The sequence below is a fragment of the Aotus nancymaae genome, unplaced genomic scaffold (genome assembly GCF_030222135.1).
Source record: "Aotus nancymaae isolate 86718 unplaced genomic scaffold, 86718_ANA_hifiasm-v0.15.2.pri h1tg000002l, whole genome shotgun sequence".
Taxonomy (NCBI): domain Eukaryota; kingdom Metazoa; phylum Chordata; class Mammalia; order Primates; family Aotidae; genus Aotus; species Aotus nancymaae.
In genome coordinates this window covers 14307718-14329759 of record NW_026988413.1, presented here as the reverse complement: position 1 = coordinate 14329759, position 22042 = coordinate 14307718, and the positions used below count along the sequence as shown (strand labels likewise).

The following is a 22042-nucleotide window of genomic DNA, read 5'->3' as shown; positions in this document are numbered from 1 at the left end:
AGTCTGTTTTCACACTGCTATAAAGAATTACCTGAGACGGGGGAATTCATGAAGAAAAGATGTTTAAATGACTCACATTTCCACGGGCTTAACAGGAAACATGACCGTGACCGGGAAGCCTCAGGGAACTTAACAATCATGGCAAAAGGTGAAAGGGAAGCATGCACATCTTACCATGATAGAGCAGGAGAGAGAAAGAGTGAAGAAAGTGCCACACACTTTCAAACAACCAGATATCATGAGAACTCACTGACTATCCTGAGAACAGCAAGTGGGGAGTCCAGGGTGGATGATTCAATCACCTCCCATGAGGCTCCTCCCCTGGGGGATTGTGGGGATTACAATTTGAGCCATAGCATATCAACAACCTAACGTTATACCTCAAAGAACTAAAAAAAGAATAACAAATGAATCCTGAAATTAGGGAGGAAAGGAAGTAACAAAGATCTTTGCAGAAATAAATAAATAAATAATAGAAAAAGATTAATGGAACTAAGAATTTTTTTTTTTTGAGACAGTCTCGCTCCATTGCCAGGCGCCAGACTAGAGTGCAGTGGTGCAATTTTGGCTCACTGCAACCTCCGCCTCCTGGGTTCAAGCAATTCTCCTGCCTCAGCCTCCCGAGTAGCTGGGACTACAGGCATGTGCCACCACACCCAGCTAATTTTTGTATTTTTACTAGAGATGGGGTTTCACCATGTTGGCCAGCATGTGAGAACTGTTTTTTTAAAAAGGTAAACAACTGGGCACAGTGGCTCATGTCTGTAATCCCAGCACTTTGGGAGGCTGAGGTGGGTGGATTACTTGAGGTCAGGAGTTCAAGACCAGCCTGGCCAACATGGTGAAACCCTGTCTCTACTAAAAATACAAAAATTAGCTGGGCATGGCAACATGTGGCTGAGGTAGGAGAGTCACTTGAACCCAGGAGACAGAGGTTGCAGTGAACCGAGATAGTGCCATGGCACTCCAGCCTGAGTGACAGAGCGAGACTCCATCTCAAAAAAAAAAAAAAAGTAAACCAAATTTACAAACTCTTATCTAGACTAAGAAAAATAGAGGAAAGAGTCAAATAAAACCAGGAATAAGGGTCATCACTATTAATAACATATAAATACAATGGATCATAAAAGACTACTAAAAACAGTGTACGTCAATGCATTGAACAAGCTAGAAGAAATGGATAAATTCCTAGAAACATGTAACATGCCAAGACTGAGTCATAAATAAATTGGAAATTTGAACAGACCAATAATGAGTAAGAAGAGTGAGTCATTATTAAAAGTGTCTTGTCGAAGAAAAGCCCAGGACCATGTGGCTTCATGGCTGAATTCTACCAAACATTTAAGAAGAGTTAATACCAATCCTTCTCAAGCTTATTAAAAAAATTCAAGAAGAGAAAATACTTCCAAATTCCCTTTGCAAGGCTAGCGTTACCCTAGTACCAAAACTAGACAAAGATAATACAAAATAAACTACAGGCCAATATCACTAATGAACATAGATGCAAAAATTCTCAAAAAATACCAGCAAACCATACTCAACAGCAAATTCCAAGGATTATTCACCATGATCAAGTGGGATTTATCCTTAGGATGTATGGTTGGTTCAACATACACAAATCAATACATGTAATTTACCATATCAATACAATGAAGGTTAAAAACCATATGATAATTTCAATAGTAAGTCAGACAAAACTTTTTGACAAAATTTAACATCCTTTCATGATAAAAACTGTCAACAAATTAGGTTTAGAAGGAATGCTCCTCAACACAATAAAGGTCATATATGATCAGCCCACTACTAACATCATATTCAGCTGTGAAAAGTTGAAGGCTTTTCTTCTCATAACAGGAACAAGACAAGAATGTCTACTCCTACCATTTTTGTTCCACATGATACTACTGGACACCCTAACCAGATCAATTAGACTAGAGAAAAATAAAAGGCATTGAAATAGGAATGGATGAAGTGAAATTTTCTCTGTTTGCTGATGATATAATCTTATATATAAAAAATCCTGCATACACCACTAAAAACTATAAAATGGAATGAATTTAGTAAAGTTGCAGGATACAAAATTAGCTTACAAAAATCACAAGCATTTCTATGCACTAGCAATGAACTGTTTGGAAAAGAAATTTTAAAAAATCCTATTTATAATGGCATAAAAAATAAAATACTTAGGAGTAAAGTTAACCAGGGAAGTGAAAGATCTGTATACTGAAAACGTAAAACACTGATGAAAGAAATTGAAGAGGACACAAATAAATGGAAAGGTATCTCATGTTCACAGATTGAAAAAGAAATATCATCAAAATGTCCATGCTACTTAATCTACAGATTTAATGTAACTCCTATGAAAATTCCAATGTCACTCTTCACAGAAATAGAAAGAAAATCCTAAAATTCCTGTGGAATCACAAAGGACCCTGAGTAACTAAAGCCATCCTGACTAAAATAATACAGCTGTATGTATCACACTACAGGATTTCAAAATATACTACAAAATGATAGCAATCAAAACAGCATGGTTCTGGCAAAAAGCAGACACATTGACCAATGGAGTTGGATTGAAAGCCTGTAAATAAAACTACACATCTGTGGTCAATTGATTTTTGACAAAGTGCCAAGAACACACAATGAGGAAAAGATAGTCTCCTCAATAAATGAGGTCGGGAAAACTGGGTATCCAAATGGAGAAGAATGAAATTTGATTCTCTTTTTAAACCATATGTGAAAGTTAAATCAAAATAGATTAAAGATTTCAAGGCAAGACCTGAAATCATAAAACTCTTAGGACACATAGGAAAAGAGCTTCTTGACATTGGTTTGGGTAATGACATATAGAAAATTACACCAAAAACACAGGCAAGCAGCTAAATAAAAGTAGACAAATGGGATTGCATCAAAATAAAAAGCTACAAAGCAAAGAAAACAACCAGCAGAATGGAAACTGGGAGAAAATGTTTGTAAACCACATATCTAATAAGGGTTAATTTCCAAAATATATAAGGAACTTTGGCCAGGTGACCTGGCTCATGCCTATAATCCTGACATTTTGGGAGGCCAAGGCAGAAAGATTGCATGAGCCCCATAGTTTGAGACTAGCCTGGGCAATATAGTGAGACTCTGTCTATACAAAAAATAAAAAAAATTAGCCAGTGTGGTAGTGCATGCCTGTAGTCCCATCTACCAGGAAGGCTGAGCTGGGAGGATTGCTTCATCCCTCCTACCTTGAGGCTCCAGTGAGCTGTGATGGTGCCACTGCACTCCAGCCAGGTGACAGAGTGAGACCCTGTCTGAAAAAAAAATAATAAAAATATAAGGAATTTATTCAACTGTAATGCAAAGCAAGCAAACAAACAAAAAACCCAAATAACCTGATTTTAAAATGTGCAAAGGACCTGAATAACATCTCTCAAAAGAAGATGAAAATTGTGTGAAAATATGTTTAATATCACAAGTCACCTGAGAAATGCAAATCAAAACCACAATGAGATATCACCTTACGTGTATTAGAATGGCTGTTACCAAAAAGATGAAGGTTAACAAGTGTTGTCAAAAATGCAGAGTAAAGCAACTCTTTCATCCCATTGATGGGAATGTAAATTATGGAAAACAGTATAAAGGTTTCTCAGAAAATTAAAAACAGACCTACTTTATAATCCAGTAATTCCACTTTTAGGTGTATATCCAAAGGAAATGAAATCAGTATCTTGAAGAGATATATGCACTCCCATGTTCATTGAAAATATTCACAATAGCCAAGACATGGAAACAATCTAAAACCCCATTAACAGATGAATGAACAAAGAAAATGTGATGTGCACACAGTGGAATATGATTCAGTCTCAGAAAAGACGATTCTGCCATTTGCAACAGCATAGATGGAACTGGAGGACATTATGCTATGTGAGCTACTCCAGACACAGAAATACATGTACTGTATGATCTCACTTACATGTGGAATCTAAAAAGAAACAAACTCACAGAAGTAGAGAGTAGATTGGTGGTTGCCAGGGTTCAGGAAGGGGAAATGGGGAGATAATGGTCAAGGGGTATGCAGTTTCAGTTATGCTAAATGAACATGCTCTGGAAACCTAATGTGTGGTAGTATGAGTATAGTAAACAATACTGCTTTGTATACTTGAACTTTCATCAGAGGGTAGATCTTAAGTGTTCTCACTACACATGAAAAAATTGAAAACAGGAACTATGTGAGGTGATAGATATATTTAAAAAAATATGGGGCCGGGCGCGGTGGCTCATGCCTGTAATCCCAGCACTTTGGGAGGCTGAGGCGGGTGGATCACGAGGTCAAGAGATCGAGACCATCCTGGTCAACATGGTGAAACCCCGTCTCTACTAAAAAAATATAAAAAATTAGCTGGGCATGGTGGCGCGTGCCTGTAATCCCAGCTACTCAGGAGGCTGAGGCAGGAGAATTGCCTGAACCCAGGAGGCGGAGGTTGCGGTGAGCCGAGATCGCGCCATTGCACTCCAGCCTAGGTAACAAGAGCGGAACTCCGTCTCAAACAAAAAAACAAAACAAAAACAACAACAACAACTATATATATATATATATTTACTTTCAACACAGTCTCATAGTCTCTTTTTGACGTTGGTGTTAGATAGGACTCACATATGCCTTGGAAGCCAGGGTATCCTCAGGATGGCAGACAGACCGTAAAGCGGCCCTGCATGTCCCTCAACCCTGGTATTGGGCCTTTGTGTAACCTCATTCTTGTGAGTGTTGTTGGTGACTGTGACTTGCTTCTAGCCAATAGAATAAGGCAAAAGTGATAGGCTGTCACTCCAATGATTGTGTTATGTTATTTAAGACCCTGTCTTGTTAGCAGACTCCTCTAGAGACTGCTGACTTGACATAAGCAGTCATGCTGAAACAGTTCGCTTGACAAAGACTTGGGAGAGGCCTCTAGGACCAAGAGCAGCCTCCCATCAATGCCTAGCAAGAAACAGGGGCTCTCAGTCCTGCTTCGGAAGGTCCCTCAACCACAAGATAATGAATTTTCTCACTGGAAATATAAAACCAGTTTAAAACATCATTTACATCTCAGGATTCATGAAGGATCTAAGCAGAGATTTGGATGGAGAGGTAGACGAGGTATTTGATTTTGAAGAGATTTGTGTGCAAAGGTAGCAAGGTAAGCATGGATGTGTAACAGGGAAGTGCTGAGACAGAATTATTTGGTGTCACTATTTTTCCTAGGTATCTCCCATACTGGTCTCTATATTTAAAGTCTTGAGAATGGTCTGATGGGAAGAGGAGTGTTCATATAGCCTGAGGATGGAACTGTCATAGAAACCCTGAAAAATCATAGACACTGATACTAACCATGGCAGCATGTAGGCAAAATCAGATAAGGCAAATTAGGGCAGTTTATAGGCCTAGTGGTAACTAACACTAGGGGAAATTTGCATCCTGTCTGAGCCAAGAGCACACCTCTCCTCTTTAGCCTGAGCATTCTCTTCTCTAAGTGAGCTCTGGTTCAGATACAGAGCCTGACCGCTCTTTGGTACTCCCATGAAAGATTAAAAGCAGGATTGTGGCTAGGGGCAGGGAGGAGGCCAGGGACCAAGGCACCCAAGTGGGAACTGCAGGAGGGGTCAGAATGCAAGCAGCATTGACGGCCTTCTTCATGTGTCTCTTTATCCTGCAGACTCTTCTGGGGATTTCAGCGAATGGCTTCATTGTGCTGGTGCTGGGCAGGGAGTGGCTGCGATATGGCAGGCTGCTTCCCTTGGACATGATCCTCATTAGCTTGGCTGCCTCCCGCTTCTGCCTGCAGTTAGTTGGGTTGATACACAACTTCTACTACTCTGTCTGTGTGGTCGAGCACTCCGGGAATCTCAGTCAACACTTCTTCCATCTACACTGGCACTTCCTGAACTCAGCCGCCTTCTGGTTTTGCACCTGGCTCAGCATCCTGTTCTGTGTGAAGATTGCTAACATCACCCACCCCACCTTCCTGTGGCTGAAGTGGAGGTTCCCAGGGTGCGTGCCCTGGCTCCTGTTGGGCTCTGTCCTGATCTCCTTCATCACAACCCTGCTGTTTTTTTGGGTGAACTACTCTGCATATCAAGAATTTTTAATTAGAAAGTTTTCTGGGAACATGACCTACGAGTGGAATGCAACAATAGAAATTAACTATTTGCTGCCCCTGAAACTGGTCATATGGTCCATTCCTTGCTCTGTTTTTCTGGTCTCAATTATGCTGTTAATTAATTCCCTGAGGAGGCATGCTCAGAGAATGGAGCACAACGGCCACAGCCTGCAGGACCCCAGCACCCAGGCTCACTCCAGGGCTCTGAAGTCCCTCATCTCCTTCCTCATTCTTTATGCTCTGTCCTTTCTGTTCCTGATCATTGGTGCTATAAAATTTATCTCCATACAGAATGACTTTTACTGGCCATGGCAAATTGCCATCTACCTGTGTGTATCTATCCATCCTTTCATCCTCATCTTCAGCAACCTCAAGCTTCAAAGCATGTTCTGGCAGCTCCTGCTGTTGGCTAGGGGCTTCTGGGTGGCCTAGATGGCATGGTCTCCTTATCCAGACCCCGAGAAAAGAAAGGTGAGGATGGCAGAGCTGTGGTTCACCGACATGGAGGTGTTTTCATAGGTACATAAATACTGGATCCTGCTATGGGGTTCCTCCTCTGGGAAGCAGAGGAGACAAGGATATCTGGGAATTCTCTGAGCATGCTTCCCTTCTTTGGAATATTATTAAGATGTAGTCTCTTGGATTCCAGAGAGCCAGAAGTGTCCTTAAGTTCAGAATATGTTAATACGACGCTGTGCTCTTCTTTATGTTTGTACACCTTTTGTTATTTGGACTGCTTTGGTTTAGTGTTGATTAACTGTGCCATTGCATCTCCACTGCCTTTCGGAAAGTTAAGAGCAAATATTTGTCTCTATGGCTGAACTGAGATGGGGATACTGAAGCGACAGCCTTCTTGAAGACAATGTCATGATTACTACGAGAGCACCAAGGGACAGGCAGTTATGGCAGGCAGTGGCCACGGCTGTGAGTTCTGACTGCCCTTTACTGCATGAAGACACTTTGTCTCCATATAAACTTGGATAATCTGGTTTCAATTTTATTAAGATTACTGGAATGTTTCTTTATACCACTCTGTCTCTTTTCTCATTAACATTTTCACTGTTCTGACTTCAATTTTCTCTTCTCTGAAGTCTATAGTAGTGTAATCACAGGAGCATATGCAGCTCCCAGTTCCAAAGAGGTTCTTGGCCTTGCTAATGTTTTGAGACATTTTAATTTCCTCTGAGAGTGAAAATTTCCTTATTGATTAGGGGATGTACTGATAAGTGGATGAACACTTGTGAACAATAATCTTTGGGCATATGGCTCTACTTTTTTTATTTAAGCATTTATTTTTAAAAATGGATAATACATTCTCATGGCTGAAACTTCAAAACCTGTTGAAAAGTTTGTATAGAGAGTCTCCCTCCTACCTGTTCCCTCCTGAAGCATTCTTACCAGTTTTATGTCTATCCTCGTAGAGATACTTTATTCTATACCAGAAAGCCACTAATACCTAATTAATGAACCGGTCAACTAACTTACGCACTGGTATATTCTATACTAGTACCTAACTAGCTACCAACCAAATAATTTATAATGTCTCCATCTTTCCACAGAATGGTTGCACAATACACACATTGTCCTGCCCCTTGCTCTTTTTACCTTAAAACATATCTTGGAGAGCTACGTATGTGGGCATGCGTAGTATTTCCTCACTTTAAAAATTTTTTGCATTGATGTACCACAATTTCTTTAACTAGCCATGTGTTTGTGGTCATTTAGGTTACTTCCTGTTTTTTGTTATTATTACAATGCTATAATGAATAGTATCTTCTACATATATAATTTTGCACATGTGCAGATTAACTATAGGATAAGTCTCATGAAATGGAATTACTGAGTTGAATGAAATGTGCATTATGAATTTTGACAGATAATACCCTTTATTGATTTGCATCAGTCTACTTTCCCACCAGCAACTGATTAGAGAACTTTTTTCACATTTTCTGTTTTTTGTCAATCTGTTAGGTTCTTTAAAACAAGCATATTATCTCTTATTTGTGTGACTCTTACCATGAGTGAGTGTTTATAATTATTTTATATGTTTAGAGCCATTTATGTTTATTTCCTGTGGACAGTCTATATCATTTTTGGATTTGGGTTTGGCCTTTTTCTTACTGGTTTTGAGGAACCATTTATATCTTAGAGAAATTAGTTCTTTACTTGTGATATGAGCAGCAAAGAACTTCCCTACTCCCAGTGTTTTTTATTTTATTTTTTCTTAATTATAGTATTAGTTTTAAAAGCTCTTTTATTCTGAAATAATGATAGATGCATATGAAGTTTCAAAAATAGTAGAAATCTTCATCCAGCTTCCCCCAGTGGTGACATCTTATGTAGCTGTAGTATAATAAGAAAACTAGAAAATTCGTTGCTACATTACTGTTAACTAGTCTACAGACCTTATTCAATTTTCACTATTTTAAAAACTTACATTTGTGTGTTTGTATGTATAGTTCTATGCAGTTTTATCCTATTTAGAGATTTGTGCAATTAAATCAAGATACAGAAGCATTCCATCAACATAAAATCACTCCTTCATCCTACCTCTTTGCATTTCTACCCACTCCTTTTACCATCTGACATGGTTTGGCTCTGTGTCCCCACCCAAATCTCATCTCAAATTGTAGTCCCCATGCACTGAGGGAGGGACCTGGTGGAAGGTGATTGAATCATGGGGGTGGTTTCCCCCATGCTGTTCTCATGATAATGAGTGAATTCTCATGAGATCTGATGATTTAAAATTGTAGTGCTTCCTTCTTTGTTCACTCTCTCTTTCCTGCTGTCATGTGAAGAAGGTAGTTGCTTCCCCTTCACCTTCTGCCATGACTGTAGGTTTCCTGAGGCTTCTTAGCCTTGTGGAACTGTGAGTCAACTAAACATCTTTCCTTTATAAATTACACAGTCTCAGGTAGTTCTTTATAGCAATGTGAAGATGGACTGCTACAGATAATTGGTACCAGGAGTGGGGTACTGCTCTAAAGATAACCTGAAAATTTGAAAGCAACTTTGGAGCTGGGTAACAGGCAGAAGCTGGAACAGTTTAGAGGGCTCTGAAGAAGACAGGAAGATGTGGGAAAGTTTGGAACTTCCTAGAGACTTGCTGAATGATTTTAACCAAAATGCTAATAGTGATATGGCCAATGAAGTTCAGGCTGAGATGGTGTCAGATGGAGATGAGAAAATTATTGGGAACTGGAAGTAAAGGTCACTCATACTATGCTTTAGCAAAGAGACTGATGGTATTTTGGCCCTGCCTTCGAGATCTGTGGAAATTTGAACCTGAGAGAGATAATTTAGGGTATATGGTGGAAGACATTTCTAAGCAGCAAAACATTCAAAAAGTGACCTGGCTGATTCTGAATGTGCTTATTCATATGCATTCACAGAGATTATCTTAAAATGAAACTTTTATTTAGAAGGCAAATCGAGCAGTTTGGAAAATTTGCAGCCTGATCATGAGGTAGAAAAGAAAAACGAATTTTCTGGGAGAAATTTAAGCTGGCTGAAGAAATTTACATAAGTAATGAGGAGCTGAATGTTAATTGCCAAGATGATGGGGAAAATGTCTCCAGGCCATGTCAGGATCTTTGCAGCAGCCCCTCCCATCACAAGCCTGGAGGCCTAAGAGGACAAAATGGTTTCATGGGCCATCCCTAGGGGCCTGCTGCTGCTCTGTGTAGCCTCAGAACTTGGTGCACTGCATTTTAGCTGCTGAGCTCCAGCCATGGCTAAAAGGAGTCAAGGTACAGCTTGGGCTATTATGTCAGAGGGTGTAAGCCCCAAGCCTTGGCAGCTTCTACATGGTGTTGGGTCTGCAGGTGCACAGAAGGCAAGAATTGAGGATTGATAACCTCTGCCTAGATTTCAGAGGATATATGAAAATGACCGGATGTCCAAGCATAGGCCTGCTGCATGGGTGGAGCCCTCATGGAGAACCTCTACTAGGGCAGTGCAAAGTGGAAATGTGGGGTTGGATCCCCCACACAGAGTCCCCACTGGACCACTGCCTACTGGAGCTGTGAGAAGAGGGCCACTGTCCTCCAGACTCCAGAATGGTAGATTGACCAACAACTTGTGCCATGGGCCTGGAAAAGCTACAGGCAATCAATGCCAGCCCATGAAAGCAGCCATAGGGCCTGTACCCTACAGAGCCACAGGGGTGGACCTTTCCAAGGCTGTGGAAGCACACCCCTTGCATCAGCATGCCCTGCATGTGAGACATGGAGTCAAAGGAGTTCATTTTGGATTTTAAAGATTTAATGACTGCCTGCTGTGGTTTGGACTTGCATGGGGCCTGTGGCTACTTTGTTTTGGAAATTTCTCCTATTTGGAATGAGAACATTTACCCAGTACCTGTACACCCTCTGTATCTTGGAAGTAACTTACTTGTTTTTGAATTTGTAGGCTCATGGGCAGAAGGGACTTGCCTTGTCTCAGATGAAACTTTGGATTTGGGCTTTTGAGTTAATGCTAGATTGAGTTAAGACTTTGGGGGACTGTTGGGAAGATGTGATTGGTTTTGAAACATGAAAGGGACATGAGACTTGGGAGGGGTCATGGGTGGAATGATATGGTTTTGCTCTGTGTTTCCACCAAAATCTCATCTCAAATTGTAATCCCATAAGTCAAAGGAGGGACCTGGTCAGAGGTGATTGAATTATGGGGGTGATTTCCCCATGCTGTTCTCATAATAATGAGTGAGTTCTATGAGATCTGATGGTTTAAAAGTGTTGCACTTCCTTTTTCGCTCACTCTCTCTTTCCTACCACCATGTGAAAAAGGTACTTGCTTTCACTTCACCATTTGCCACAATTGTGTAAGTTTCCTGAGGCCTCCCAGCCATGTAGAACTGTGAGTCAATTAAACCTCTTTCCTTTGTGAATTACCCAGTCTCAGGTAGTTCTTTATAGTAGTGTGAGAAGACTAATATACCATCTATATTTTTGTTTGTTTTTACTTTTACAATAATGGCTTGTGATATGCAAAAAATTTTGCTGATTTTATCCAAAAAAAGTTTAAAGATTTCTGAGATTTTGCCTCATAATTAGCAAGCAATCCTCAAGTTGTTATCATAAATAGTTCTCTTTTATTTTCTTCTGGTACTTCTACATTTTCATTCTTACACTTAAATATTGTAAATCCTGATATAAGGTATCTTTTTGATAAATTTTATTTTTTTCAGATTATTAGCTTGTTGTCTTAATACTATTTATTTTTCTCCACTGATTTAAAGTGCTACTTTTTATGATTTATTAAATTCTTGTGTATGTTGGCTTATTTCTAGACTGTCTATTCTGTTTCACTGCCTTGGTGTAAGCATGTGCTATGGCTATAGCATTTTAATTGTTTTAGGTTTAAAATATGTTTGAATATCTTGTACACTAGTTCTCCTTCATTAACCTTTTTCAGAAATTTCTTGGTTATTCTATTTAGAATAATTTTGTGTGGTCTCAAACAGAAATTTATTTTAAAAAATTAATTAGGATCCTGTTAAATGTGAAATTTAACATAAGGCGATGTATATCTCCATTATGTTGACTCTTCCTATTTAAGAATTGGTCTGCCTTTCTATTTTTTCATATTTCTTTTTTATTACTTTCAGTAGGTTTTAATTTTTTAACAATATAGATCTTGTAGTGTATATTCTTATAGGTATACATCATGCCTTAGCTTCCTGATATGTTAAGTGGAGTGGCAGCTATGAGGATGAAACACATAATATATATACATGACACATAAGTGGTACTCATTATAGCTTTTTAATAGTAATTATAGCTCCAAATTATTATTATTATTATTATTATTATTTGTATCTGCATCAGTATAAAGGTAGCAGAGAAACCACAGTAAGGCAAGAACTTTTCTAGTTATTCTAGACTAGACTAGTAAAGAGAGTTATTCTTTTACTTTTTCTTTCTCTGATATATTTTTCCCCAATTTTTTCAGCACTTTTCGGTTATTTTCAATTGTCAAACAAAGCAAATACACTATATGTGACTGAGATAAACAAAAACCACTCCTGATGGCTGAGTAATCACTGGGCAGGAATTCTGACACTGAAATTGACCCGGGGCTCACTAGGGATTTACTTGAAGGTGTGGTTCTGAGAGAGTAATTCACTTAAGTCACATTTTTATATTGGTCGATGGAGGTGAGAGAAAAGAGCCAATGTGTTTTTCTTTTTTCTTTGAAGGAAGGGGAAAGGAGGAAATGGTAGGAATATTAAGAGAGTTATTCAATTTCACCTAGCTATTATCTTTAAATTTTATCATGTTGTGTAAGGTTGCTATATTGAATGGTTATATTTAGGAAAGAAATGAAAAGACTAAGAATGTATTGGAAATCACATTAGATCAATGGTCAATCAGGTTTACTGATGGACCCCTGACCACGGGCTAGAAGCTCCACTGCCCTCTTCTGGTAGAGTTGCCTAATGGCAAGTCCAGTTCCTGGGTATCTGGAAAGCTTATCTAAAACACCTGCCTTATCAAACAGCACCAAATATCACAGTTGACTACAAAATACTTTTAAAAAGACTTTTCATAATATGTAAAAACATATTCATACAGACCAACTTGTAAATTAGAAGGTGTTCACTACAGATTGTTTGAGAATTGATTAATATATTCGTTAATATATATTTTTAAACAAATTTCAATAGGTTTTTGGGGAACAGGTGGTGTTTGGTTACATGGATAAATTATTCAGTGGTGACTTCTGAGATTTTGGTGTACCCATCACCCAAGCAGTGTATGCTGTACCCAATGTGTAGTCTTTTAATCCTCGCCTCCTTCCTGCCCTTCCCCTTGAGTCCCCAAAGTCCATTGTCTCATTCTTATGCCTTTGCATCCTTATAGTTTAGCTCCCATTTATAAGTGAGAACATACAATATTTGATTTTCTATTCCTGAATTACTTCATTTAGAATAATGGTCTTCAACTCCATCCAGGTTGCTGCTGGGTTTTTAAGTGATTATATGAGGGCAATTCCTTATACCGGGAATAAAGCTGTGAGCATCACAGGTACAGCCTTGACCCTCCTGGAGCTTGCGGTCTTGTGGGAAGTCAGGGATAATATGTCTAGTCATACCAGCAAGCCTAATGTTACAAACTGAGAAAAGTTTATGAAGGGTAAGCACCAGGGCCTATCAGTGTGTATAACAGGAAGCAATGACGCTATTTGGCGGAAAGTTGGAGTAAGGGCAACATCAGAGAAAGATTCCCTTAGGAAGCAGTGAAATTATAGACGAGGTAATATTTTAAAACATAATTCCCATAATCCATATGCTGAAGCCTATGAATAGCTCTAGGCCAAGAATCCCCACTCTCTGTAGTGGCGTTCCTGGTCCTGTGATTTATGTGGAACAAAGGTGCTGTATGAAAACGTTTGGCTTTGGATAGAAGAGGTTGGGCTGATATTCTCCTGCTCTCCTGGAGGAGCAGTGGGGTCCTGCTTTCAGGGAGCCCCTACATGTGAGTTTCCAGACATGTTTAGAATGGTTCAGTGACCCATTTGCTTTCTGCCTCGTCTCTAAGATTTTAGAACCACTCTCCTAATTCTACTTCCTTCCTCCCTTCTCTTCCTTTATTCTTCAGGGGACTGAGCTATTACTCATGTGTGAACTTGGACCCTGAATTTTTCTGTCAGGAGTATCATGAATTGATTTATTCTTCATTTAAAACGAGAAAAGAATTGAAGGCTTTCCCAGGCTAGTGCCTTTAATAAGGTTTAGACTTTATTTTATGATTCAATATGAGAAAAGCCAACTCAGAGTCCCACCCTAACCAGGATGGGACCTGTCTAACCAGGGGTTTGCCTTTTGAGATGTGGGAAGAGATCAGATGTGGAGTGATATCATAGATGACACCTACAGAAAACACCAAGTCAACTCTGTTTATTTTTGAGGAGTTTTCAGAGTGTCACTCAGATGGCCTGGTATCCTCTCCCCTTAAAACAACAGCAACAAAAATGAAACAGTAAAAGGCACTTTGTCTACAGTTACACCCTTTGTTCAATTCCTAACTTCAATATCTGTCCATTGATTTTTACTTCTAATATTTCTCCATGTTCTTAATAGCTCCCCTTCTAGATACTCTGGCTTCTCAGCTCTTTTAGGCTTTGAACCCTACTTTAAACTCTGCCTGGTCTACAAAGTCTGCCTTAATTATGAGAAGCTGCATTATAAATAGTTGATTCCCTTGCTCCTTCCACTTAAGCATGAAATAGCTAATTTTTGTCTCAATTAGTTTAATAGACCTGGTAGACAGAAAGAGGATAGCTTCTAGAACACTGTATTCAATGTGCTATTCCTCATGTAAAAAACCCAGCTCTCTTGCCATTTCAGCTTCCTCGGCCTTGTTTTCAAAGCCCTCTTTCGAGACTTAGCGCCTCGTCATAATGCCTCAAAATAAAATCTTTGCTCTAACCAGACTGGTTTGCTTACTCTTCCCTAAACGTAGTTTTCCTTGTTTCTGCCTCCTTTTGGGTTATGTCATTTCTGCATTTGCCAAGAATGAATTATTTCTCTGCTCTGACCTATCCAAATTGTATCATTTTTAAAGACCCAATTTAATCATTTTCTTCCCCTTTAATTCCTTTGCAAACCATATAGATTTTCTCCCCTCTGTAGGATAATTCAATAGGGCTTCTAATCTGTATCATATTTGGCAATTAACCAAATTTTGCAAACACTGTACTGTTTTGCATTGTTGGAGTATGTCATAATTTATTTATTTTTCCAGTTTTTGATATTTATCTCTTATCTTTCCAAATAATCTCTTGGTTATGGGGTTATCTCCTATTAGATGTCTTGTGTCTCTTGCAGCACCAGTCACAGTGTGTTGCTTCATGGGACTCGACACAATTTGGTCACTGATTGTTACTTCTTTCCAAGACCTGCATGATGTCCCAGGCTCTACGATGCTTTCAATACTTAGGAAGAAGGAAGTTGACACTGGAGATAATGGGAAACAGGGGTGAGTATAGAAGAAATGTTCATTAAATATGGTATTTGATTGATCGCAGGTAATGAAATTGATACTTAGAACAAGTATCAATTTCATATGAGAAACATGCTCATGTTCACTCAGTCAACAAATATTTAAAATTTCTGATAGGTGTAAATTGCTATTGAATCTTGTTGGAAAAGACTGGAGCTACCAAGAAGATTCCAGAGTTTAAGACATTATTTATTAAGGCCTTCAAAAGCAAAGAGTACATCTTTTCAACATGCACACAGAAACAGACACACACAGACATATACACTTGTACAAACACTTTATCCCTTAGTACATTTTTCAATGTACTACTATGTACTACAAGGGGAAAACCTTCTCTTTTCACTTCTGAGTTCTTATGTATTTCTTTCCTTCTAAAACTGAGTTATTACCCAGCGTTCAGCTCAGGGCACAAGCAACCACTACTACGCTGGAACTCACCATGACAAACTGGTGAGCATGACATGCTCACAGGCTATGTGGTTCTGCGTGTTGTGCCTGCAGGTGGGCATGTGCATGGTGACTGCTGTCTCTATAGCAGAATTATCCAGGCTCACTAGCGAAGAGACAGCTACCAGTGCCATGCGGAGCCTTGGGCTCGTCACTGCCATGTAATGCAGGGGGTCACAGACATCCACGTAGAGGTTATAGGCCACTGAGGCCAGCAGCAGGAACTCAGTCCCCCCAAAGGCCAGGGAGAAGAAGAGCTGGGTCCCACATTGGGCAAATATGGTCTTCTTCTTTAGGAGGAGGTAAACCAACTCTGAGGGACCCCACTGGAGGTGTAGCAGGTGTCCATGAGTGAGAGGTTGCAGAAGAAGAAGCACATATGTAGGTGGAGCTGCATATCCAGCCAGATCAGGAGTAGGATGAGCCCATTTCCCGGTAGGGTCAGCAGGTAGGTGGCCCCAAATAAGACAGAGTCCAGCCTGGGTCTGCCTGTCACTGGAGAGACCCACTAGTGTGAACTCACTCACCCAGGTCACCTTGTTTCTCCCCATGGAGCAGGTGGGTCAGGCTGCTATGGAAAAAAGTGGGTTACAGAGGCCTGATCAGAATCAGAATTCACAGTCTAGCACTGAACAAAGGACTGTAAAGAGGACTGCAAATACTTGTATACTGTCTCTATTAGATTGTGAGCTTCTTGAAGTCAGAGATCTTTTCTGATTTTTAAAATATGAAGATTCCTAACAAATATTTCACAAATAATGTTTGTTGGGTCCATAAATATAAACGTTTAAAGTGTTTTTGAGGATTATTCTCTGATCCCAATATGTAAATGTGTGTCCTGGGATTTGCCCTCATTCTCATTACTCAGGCTGGGGCCAGCGGCTCTTCCTGCTTCTTCCATAATCTAGGTTGGGCCAATGATAGAATCGTTCACTCGGTTCTCAGTATACTGATTAATCAGATTTAGTTTTAGGTTGATAAGATCAGGACCTCATTGCAGAACATTATATCATTTATAATTATGTCCCAACTTCTTAAGATAATCCTGTTTCCTTGGTGAAATGTTGGCATTTGTTCAAATGTTAAAGTAAGTGATTAATAAAAGATGAATGCACACATCACTTATTTGCAGTGACAACACTTGGAAACTGACGATGCCCACAGATGAAGTCAGTAAGGGAGTGGCTGCAAAATCCCTAGAGCTTTGTTCTGGGTAAACCCTTCTGTCACAGCAAAGACATGTTTGCCTTTGGGGCACCTCCCTGTTTACTCTGCTGGTCTGCAGCCCCTCTCAAAAGATACAGATGTCATTTTTTTTCATGTGCTAAGAAAATTTATAGCTTTTATTTCTTTATGAATAGCAAGTCCCTTTAGCCCCATTTCAGTATTCACCTTGTTTCTTTGCAACATGGTGGGAGAAGGTAGTGCTGCTGATTATTATGAGAATGAAGAGAGACCATGGAGATGCAGAGAAGAGTCTGACAGGTGGAACAGCCCATTTGGATGCTCATTAGGGGAGGTTTGAGAGAGAAGAAAAAAAAAAAAAACTCCAGAAATTAGGGTTGCCTCTGAAAATCTCATAGGACCCAAGGTGGATACCAGATCAGAACTTTCAACATTAGCTGCATGTTAAAATCACCTGGGAAGCTTTGAACATTTTAGATGCCCAGATTACAGTCCAGAGACATTGGGCCAGCATCTCAGGTGGATAAAACCCAGACATTAGTATATTCATAACTTTGGCTAATGGCTTTGGCCAATGGGTTAATCAAACAAGCGGTGTTTAATATCTAAATATGTGTGAGATCTTCCAGGTATCTTTCTGGCATTAATTTCAAATTTAATTGTATTATGATTAGAGAACATAGTCTGCATGATTTCAGTCTTTTAAAATTTCTTGAGATTTGCTTCATGGCCCAATGGCTTATCGGTCCTGATGAATACTCCATGTGCACTTGAAAAGGATGTGTGTTCTGTTGATGTTGGATGGAGTGTTCTATAAATGTCAGCTAGGTCTAGTTGGTTGACAGCATTGTTCAAGTCTTACATATCCTCTGTATCCTTACTGATTTTATGTCTACTTGTTCATTTACTGAGAGGCAAGTGTTGAATTATTCTACTCTAATTGTGTATTTTTAATTTTTTTTTGAAAGAGTCTGGCTCTGTCATACAGGCTACAGTGCAGTGGTGCGGTCATAGCTCACTGTAACCTCTGCCTCCAGGCTCAACCAATCCTCCCACCTCAGCCTTTGGAGTAGCTGTGACCACAGGCATGTACCACCATGCCGGGTTAATTTTTAAATTTTTTATAGAGACAGCATCTCACTATGTTTCCCAGGCTGGTTTTGAACTTCTGAGCTCAAGCAATCCACCTACCTTGGCCTCCCAAAGTGCTGGGATCACAGGCCTGAGCCATGGTGCCTGGCCTGATACCTTTTTAAAAGTTTTTCTTTTTTTTTGCTGCATATATTTGGAAGCTCTGCTGTTGGATGCTTATACATTCGGTAGGTCAAGCTTACTATTATTTTATTTTGCAGGACCTAAACTATTATTAATCCCATCTAGTGAAATTTAAATTTTACGTATTTTGTTTTTCATCTTTACAAGTCCTATTTAGTTTCTTCTGTTTCTAGGCCTGCATTTGTTGACTGATTTGTTCCAAGTTATGAATCTTATTTTCCTGGTTTTCAAGGTCCAGTAATTTTTTTATTGAATGTTGGCTATTAGAAATCTTAAGTTGTTTAATACTTTATTTTGTTGTATTCTATTCAAGCATTTTAGACCTTTTCTGACAGTTACTTGTACATTAGTTTGATGCTTTCGATTTATGGTAAGTCTATGGTAGTCTTTTTCTAGGGTGAATTTTGCTCAACTTCTAAGACATGGCATCTTTGCAATTCATATGGAGTGCTTTGTATATTCAGTAAGGTTGTTTTATTCTAGCCAAAGACTACTAATATGAATCCTGACCCCATAGGAGTTCTGGAAATTGTTTGTTTTATAGCTCTCCAGTAATTTTTCTTTCTTGGGAGGTTGTTTTTTCTCAGTCTTAACAGGGTTTCACACTCCTCACATACGGATTGGTGCTTAGCTAAGGACTCAAAGACTGATTTCTGGAGCGGGTTTCCTGTGTAGCTTATTCTTCCTACTAATCTCTGCATCCTTCACTGAGCAAGATTTTCAGGTCTGTTTAAATTCCCTCTCTTTGTGCCACAATGTGGATATTGCCTCTTGGCAGAAAGTCTGGGTGATTGTAAGAATCACCTCATTATTTTTCCTTCTCACAGGAATCACAGTTTTGTGCTATCTGTTTTTTAATATCTGAAAACAATGTTTTTAAATTGTTTTCCAGTTTTCTAGTTGCTTGCTAGTTTCTGGGTAATTCTGTCATGTTACTTCTTTACGTGGGAGTAGAAGGCCTGTATAATTTTTAAAAATCTATTATTCTATATTCTTAGAGAGTTCTTTCACTTTATCTTTCAACCATCTTACTGATTTTTTAAAAAAGATTTCAGCAATGAAATGTCCTGTTTACATTTAAGAAGGAAGGATTGTGTAGCAACTGTGGATTTACTCTGCAATTGTGTAGGTGGGATATGTTGGGATGAGTTTTTGCCTTGGATGGGCAATCTTATCAGCGTTGTAAGCATTGAAATTGAGGATAAATTATGTCAAGCGGCAGAGTTCACTTTAGGATGAGCAGGGAGGGAACTGATTAGAAAACTATTAGTTTCTACAATGCCAAAGGGGTGATATTTACTCAGTGAAAACACCACCAACACTACAGGTTCTAGAACTTCCAAGAAATTTTATCTTCTATGTTAGAGAGACAGAGGAAAAAAACCCTTTTTTTCAGAGGATAAAGGCTGAGGACTTGACTCTAGTGGCAGATAGCGGTAGAAGAGCTGATCTGTTCAGCTAAGCACCTTCTACTACAAATGCCAAATCAGAATTTGTAACATCTCCTGAGTTCTATAATTAATCAATTGCTAATTCAACTGTAGCTTTCTGTTTGTATATTCTAGTTGTGACAACCTCCTTTTTATCAATATAGTTTGACTTCCTTTATATTTAAGACATATGTTGAACTCTCTAACCCAACATAATCCTACACATTCCATTCAATTTTATATTTTAAATTTGTTTTTATTTTCTTATCCTTTAAGGTCAAAAATTGACTCTACATGGTTGATGAGCCATGCATATAAGAAAATGTCTGCTTGTTTATGTCATACTTTAAGGATCATTTGGCTGGATGTAATATTTTTGGATTATACTTTCTTGCCCTCAAAACCTAGTAGAAAATTATTTCATTACCTTCCTGTCATTCCTTACTGTACCTTAATGTAGAGGAAAAGTTCCATGCCAGCCCTGATTGTTGGTTTTCCCTGGGGAATCTACTATTCTTACGTGTTCGCTGTTGGATTTTTTCATATATACTTAAAATTTAACACCTGTTCAGGATGTGTTCAAATGTGAGTCACTTTGAATGATTATATTTTTCTAAAACCTCTGGTGAGCCCTTCATTCCCTCCCTCCCTCCCTCCTCCCTTCCTTCCCCTCTCCTCTCTCTCTCTCTCTCTCTTTCTCTGTCTCTCTCTCTTTTCTTTCTTTCTTTCTGGAGGCGGCCTGGCTAATTTTTATATTTTTACTAGAGGCTGGGTTTTACCATGTTGGCCAGGCTGGTCTCGAATTTCTAATCTCAAGTGATCTGCCCACCTCAGCCTCCCTAAGGGCTGGAATTACAGGCATGAGACACCGCCCCCAGCCTCTTTCTGAATTTTGATATAGGTTATGGAAAGTAGTGGCTAAGAGACGGGGACCTGGAATTAAAAATACCCAAGAGCAACTCTCGCCTCCTCTACTTTCTGGTAGTATGGCCTTTCTCAGAATGATTAAATGCACCATGTTATAATATCCCTCTTCCCTTATTCTTTACTGCCCTATTAGTCTCTTGAGAATTGCTTTCTCCAGTTGTTTATGGGATGCAGTCTGCAGAGCAATGTCTCAAAAAGCAGAAGTCCAAAGTGGAAGGACAAGTGTTGTGTTCTTTGATTAGTAGTATCCTTGGATTTCTGTGAATTATTTAGAGATTAGGAAATAGTCCTCTCAAGATATAGTAATTCACCAGATGATTATATTTTAAACATTTTTGCAAGTGTTTATCTTTCTTGGCATTATCACATAGCTTGTATTAGAGTTAAGATTTTTTTTTTTTTTCTGGGGGATCAGATGCCATTTAAACTAAAAGTCAGCATGAATTTTTAAAAAGATTTTCTTTGAGTCAGGGTCTAGCTCTGTAGCCCAGGCTCGAGCTCAGTGGCACGATTGCAGCTGACTGTAGTTTGAACTCATGAGTCAGGCAGTCCTCCCACTCAGCCTCCTGAGTAGCTGGGACTGCAAGGGCACTACCACCCTGGCTAATTTATTGAATTTTTATTTTTAGAGACAGGGTCTCACTATGGCACTACAGTGTCCAAGGTAGTCTAAGGCTTTTGATAAGTATAATTAAAGTATATGCTGTCAATATTTTTTAATGAATTAAATAATTTAATATAGTTTATTTTAGTTTGTATTTATTTGTTGTTGAGATGAAAGATTTTTTAGTATGCTAAATATTATAAAACAAGTTCTACCTTTGTATTTATTTTATTTCTCCAGTTTTCTGTTTGCATGTTCACCGTTTTCTTACTGATTTGTAAGTGCCCTTTAAATTAACGTACAGTAAAATTGACTTTCTGGGGTGTATTAGTCCATTTTCACACTGCTGATAAAGGCATACCTGAGACTGGGAAGAAAAAGAGGTTCAATTGGACTTACAGTTCCACATGGCTGGGGAGGTCTCAGAATCATGGTGGGAGGTGAAAGGCACTTCTTACATGGTAGCAGCAAGAGAAAATGAGGAAGAAGCAAAAGCAGAAACTCCTGATGAACCCATCAGATCTTGTGAGACTTATTAACCATCATGAGAATTGCATGAGAAAGACCAGCTACAATCAACAGAACTGGAATAAGTATTGGTAAGGCTGTGAAGAAGCTGGAATCCTTATTCATTGCTGGTTCTTTGCTGGAATGTAAAATAGTTCAGCCGTGGTGGAGAACAGTTTGGCAGTTTCTTAAAAAAGTTAAACATAGAATTATCATGTGACCCAGCACTTCCACTCCTGGGTAAATATTCAAAAGAATTGAAAACAAGTATTCAAACAAAAATTTGTACGTGAATGTTCATAAGAAAATGTGGTCTATCCATACAATGGAATATTATTCAACCATAAGAAGAAGCGAAGCACTGCTACATACTGCAATATGGAAAGACCTCAAAAACATTATTCTAAGTGAGAAGCTAGACACAAAAGGCCACATATTGCATGATTCCCTTTATATGAAATGTCCCAAATCGGCAAATCCATAGAGATAGAAAACAGATTAGTTGGGAGAGGCAGTGACTGCTTAATGAGTGTG

At 39.1% G+C, this 22042-nt stretch overlaps 1 protein-coding gene and 1 pseudogene across 1 annotated transcript; one reads left to right on the top strand and one right to left on the bottom strand.

Moving 5' to 3' along the window:
- Window positions 1–5636: 5636 nt before the first annotated feature.
- On the top strand, window positions 5637–6560 carry TAS2R41 (taste 2 receptor member 41). The gene has a single exon (XM_012447498.2). The coding sequence runs from the start codon at window positions 5637–5639 to the stop codon at window positions 6558–6560; it is 924 nt and encodes a 307-aa protein (XP_012302921.2).
- Window positions 6561–15567: 9007 nt separating this feature from the next.
- LOC105713661 (olfactory receptor 2F1-like) lies at window positions 15568–16131 on the bottom strand (annotated as a pseudogene).
- Between the last annotated feature and the right edge of the window lie 5911 nt (window positions 16132–22042).

What these genes read in the sequence shown, in the direction of transcription:
- TAS2R41 (XM_012447498.2), top strand. Translation starts at nt 5,637, where the DNA reads ATGCAAGCAGCATTGACGGCCTTCTTCATGTGTCTCTTTATCCTGCAG.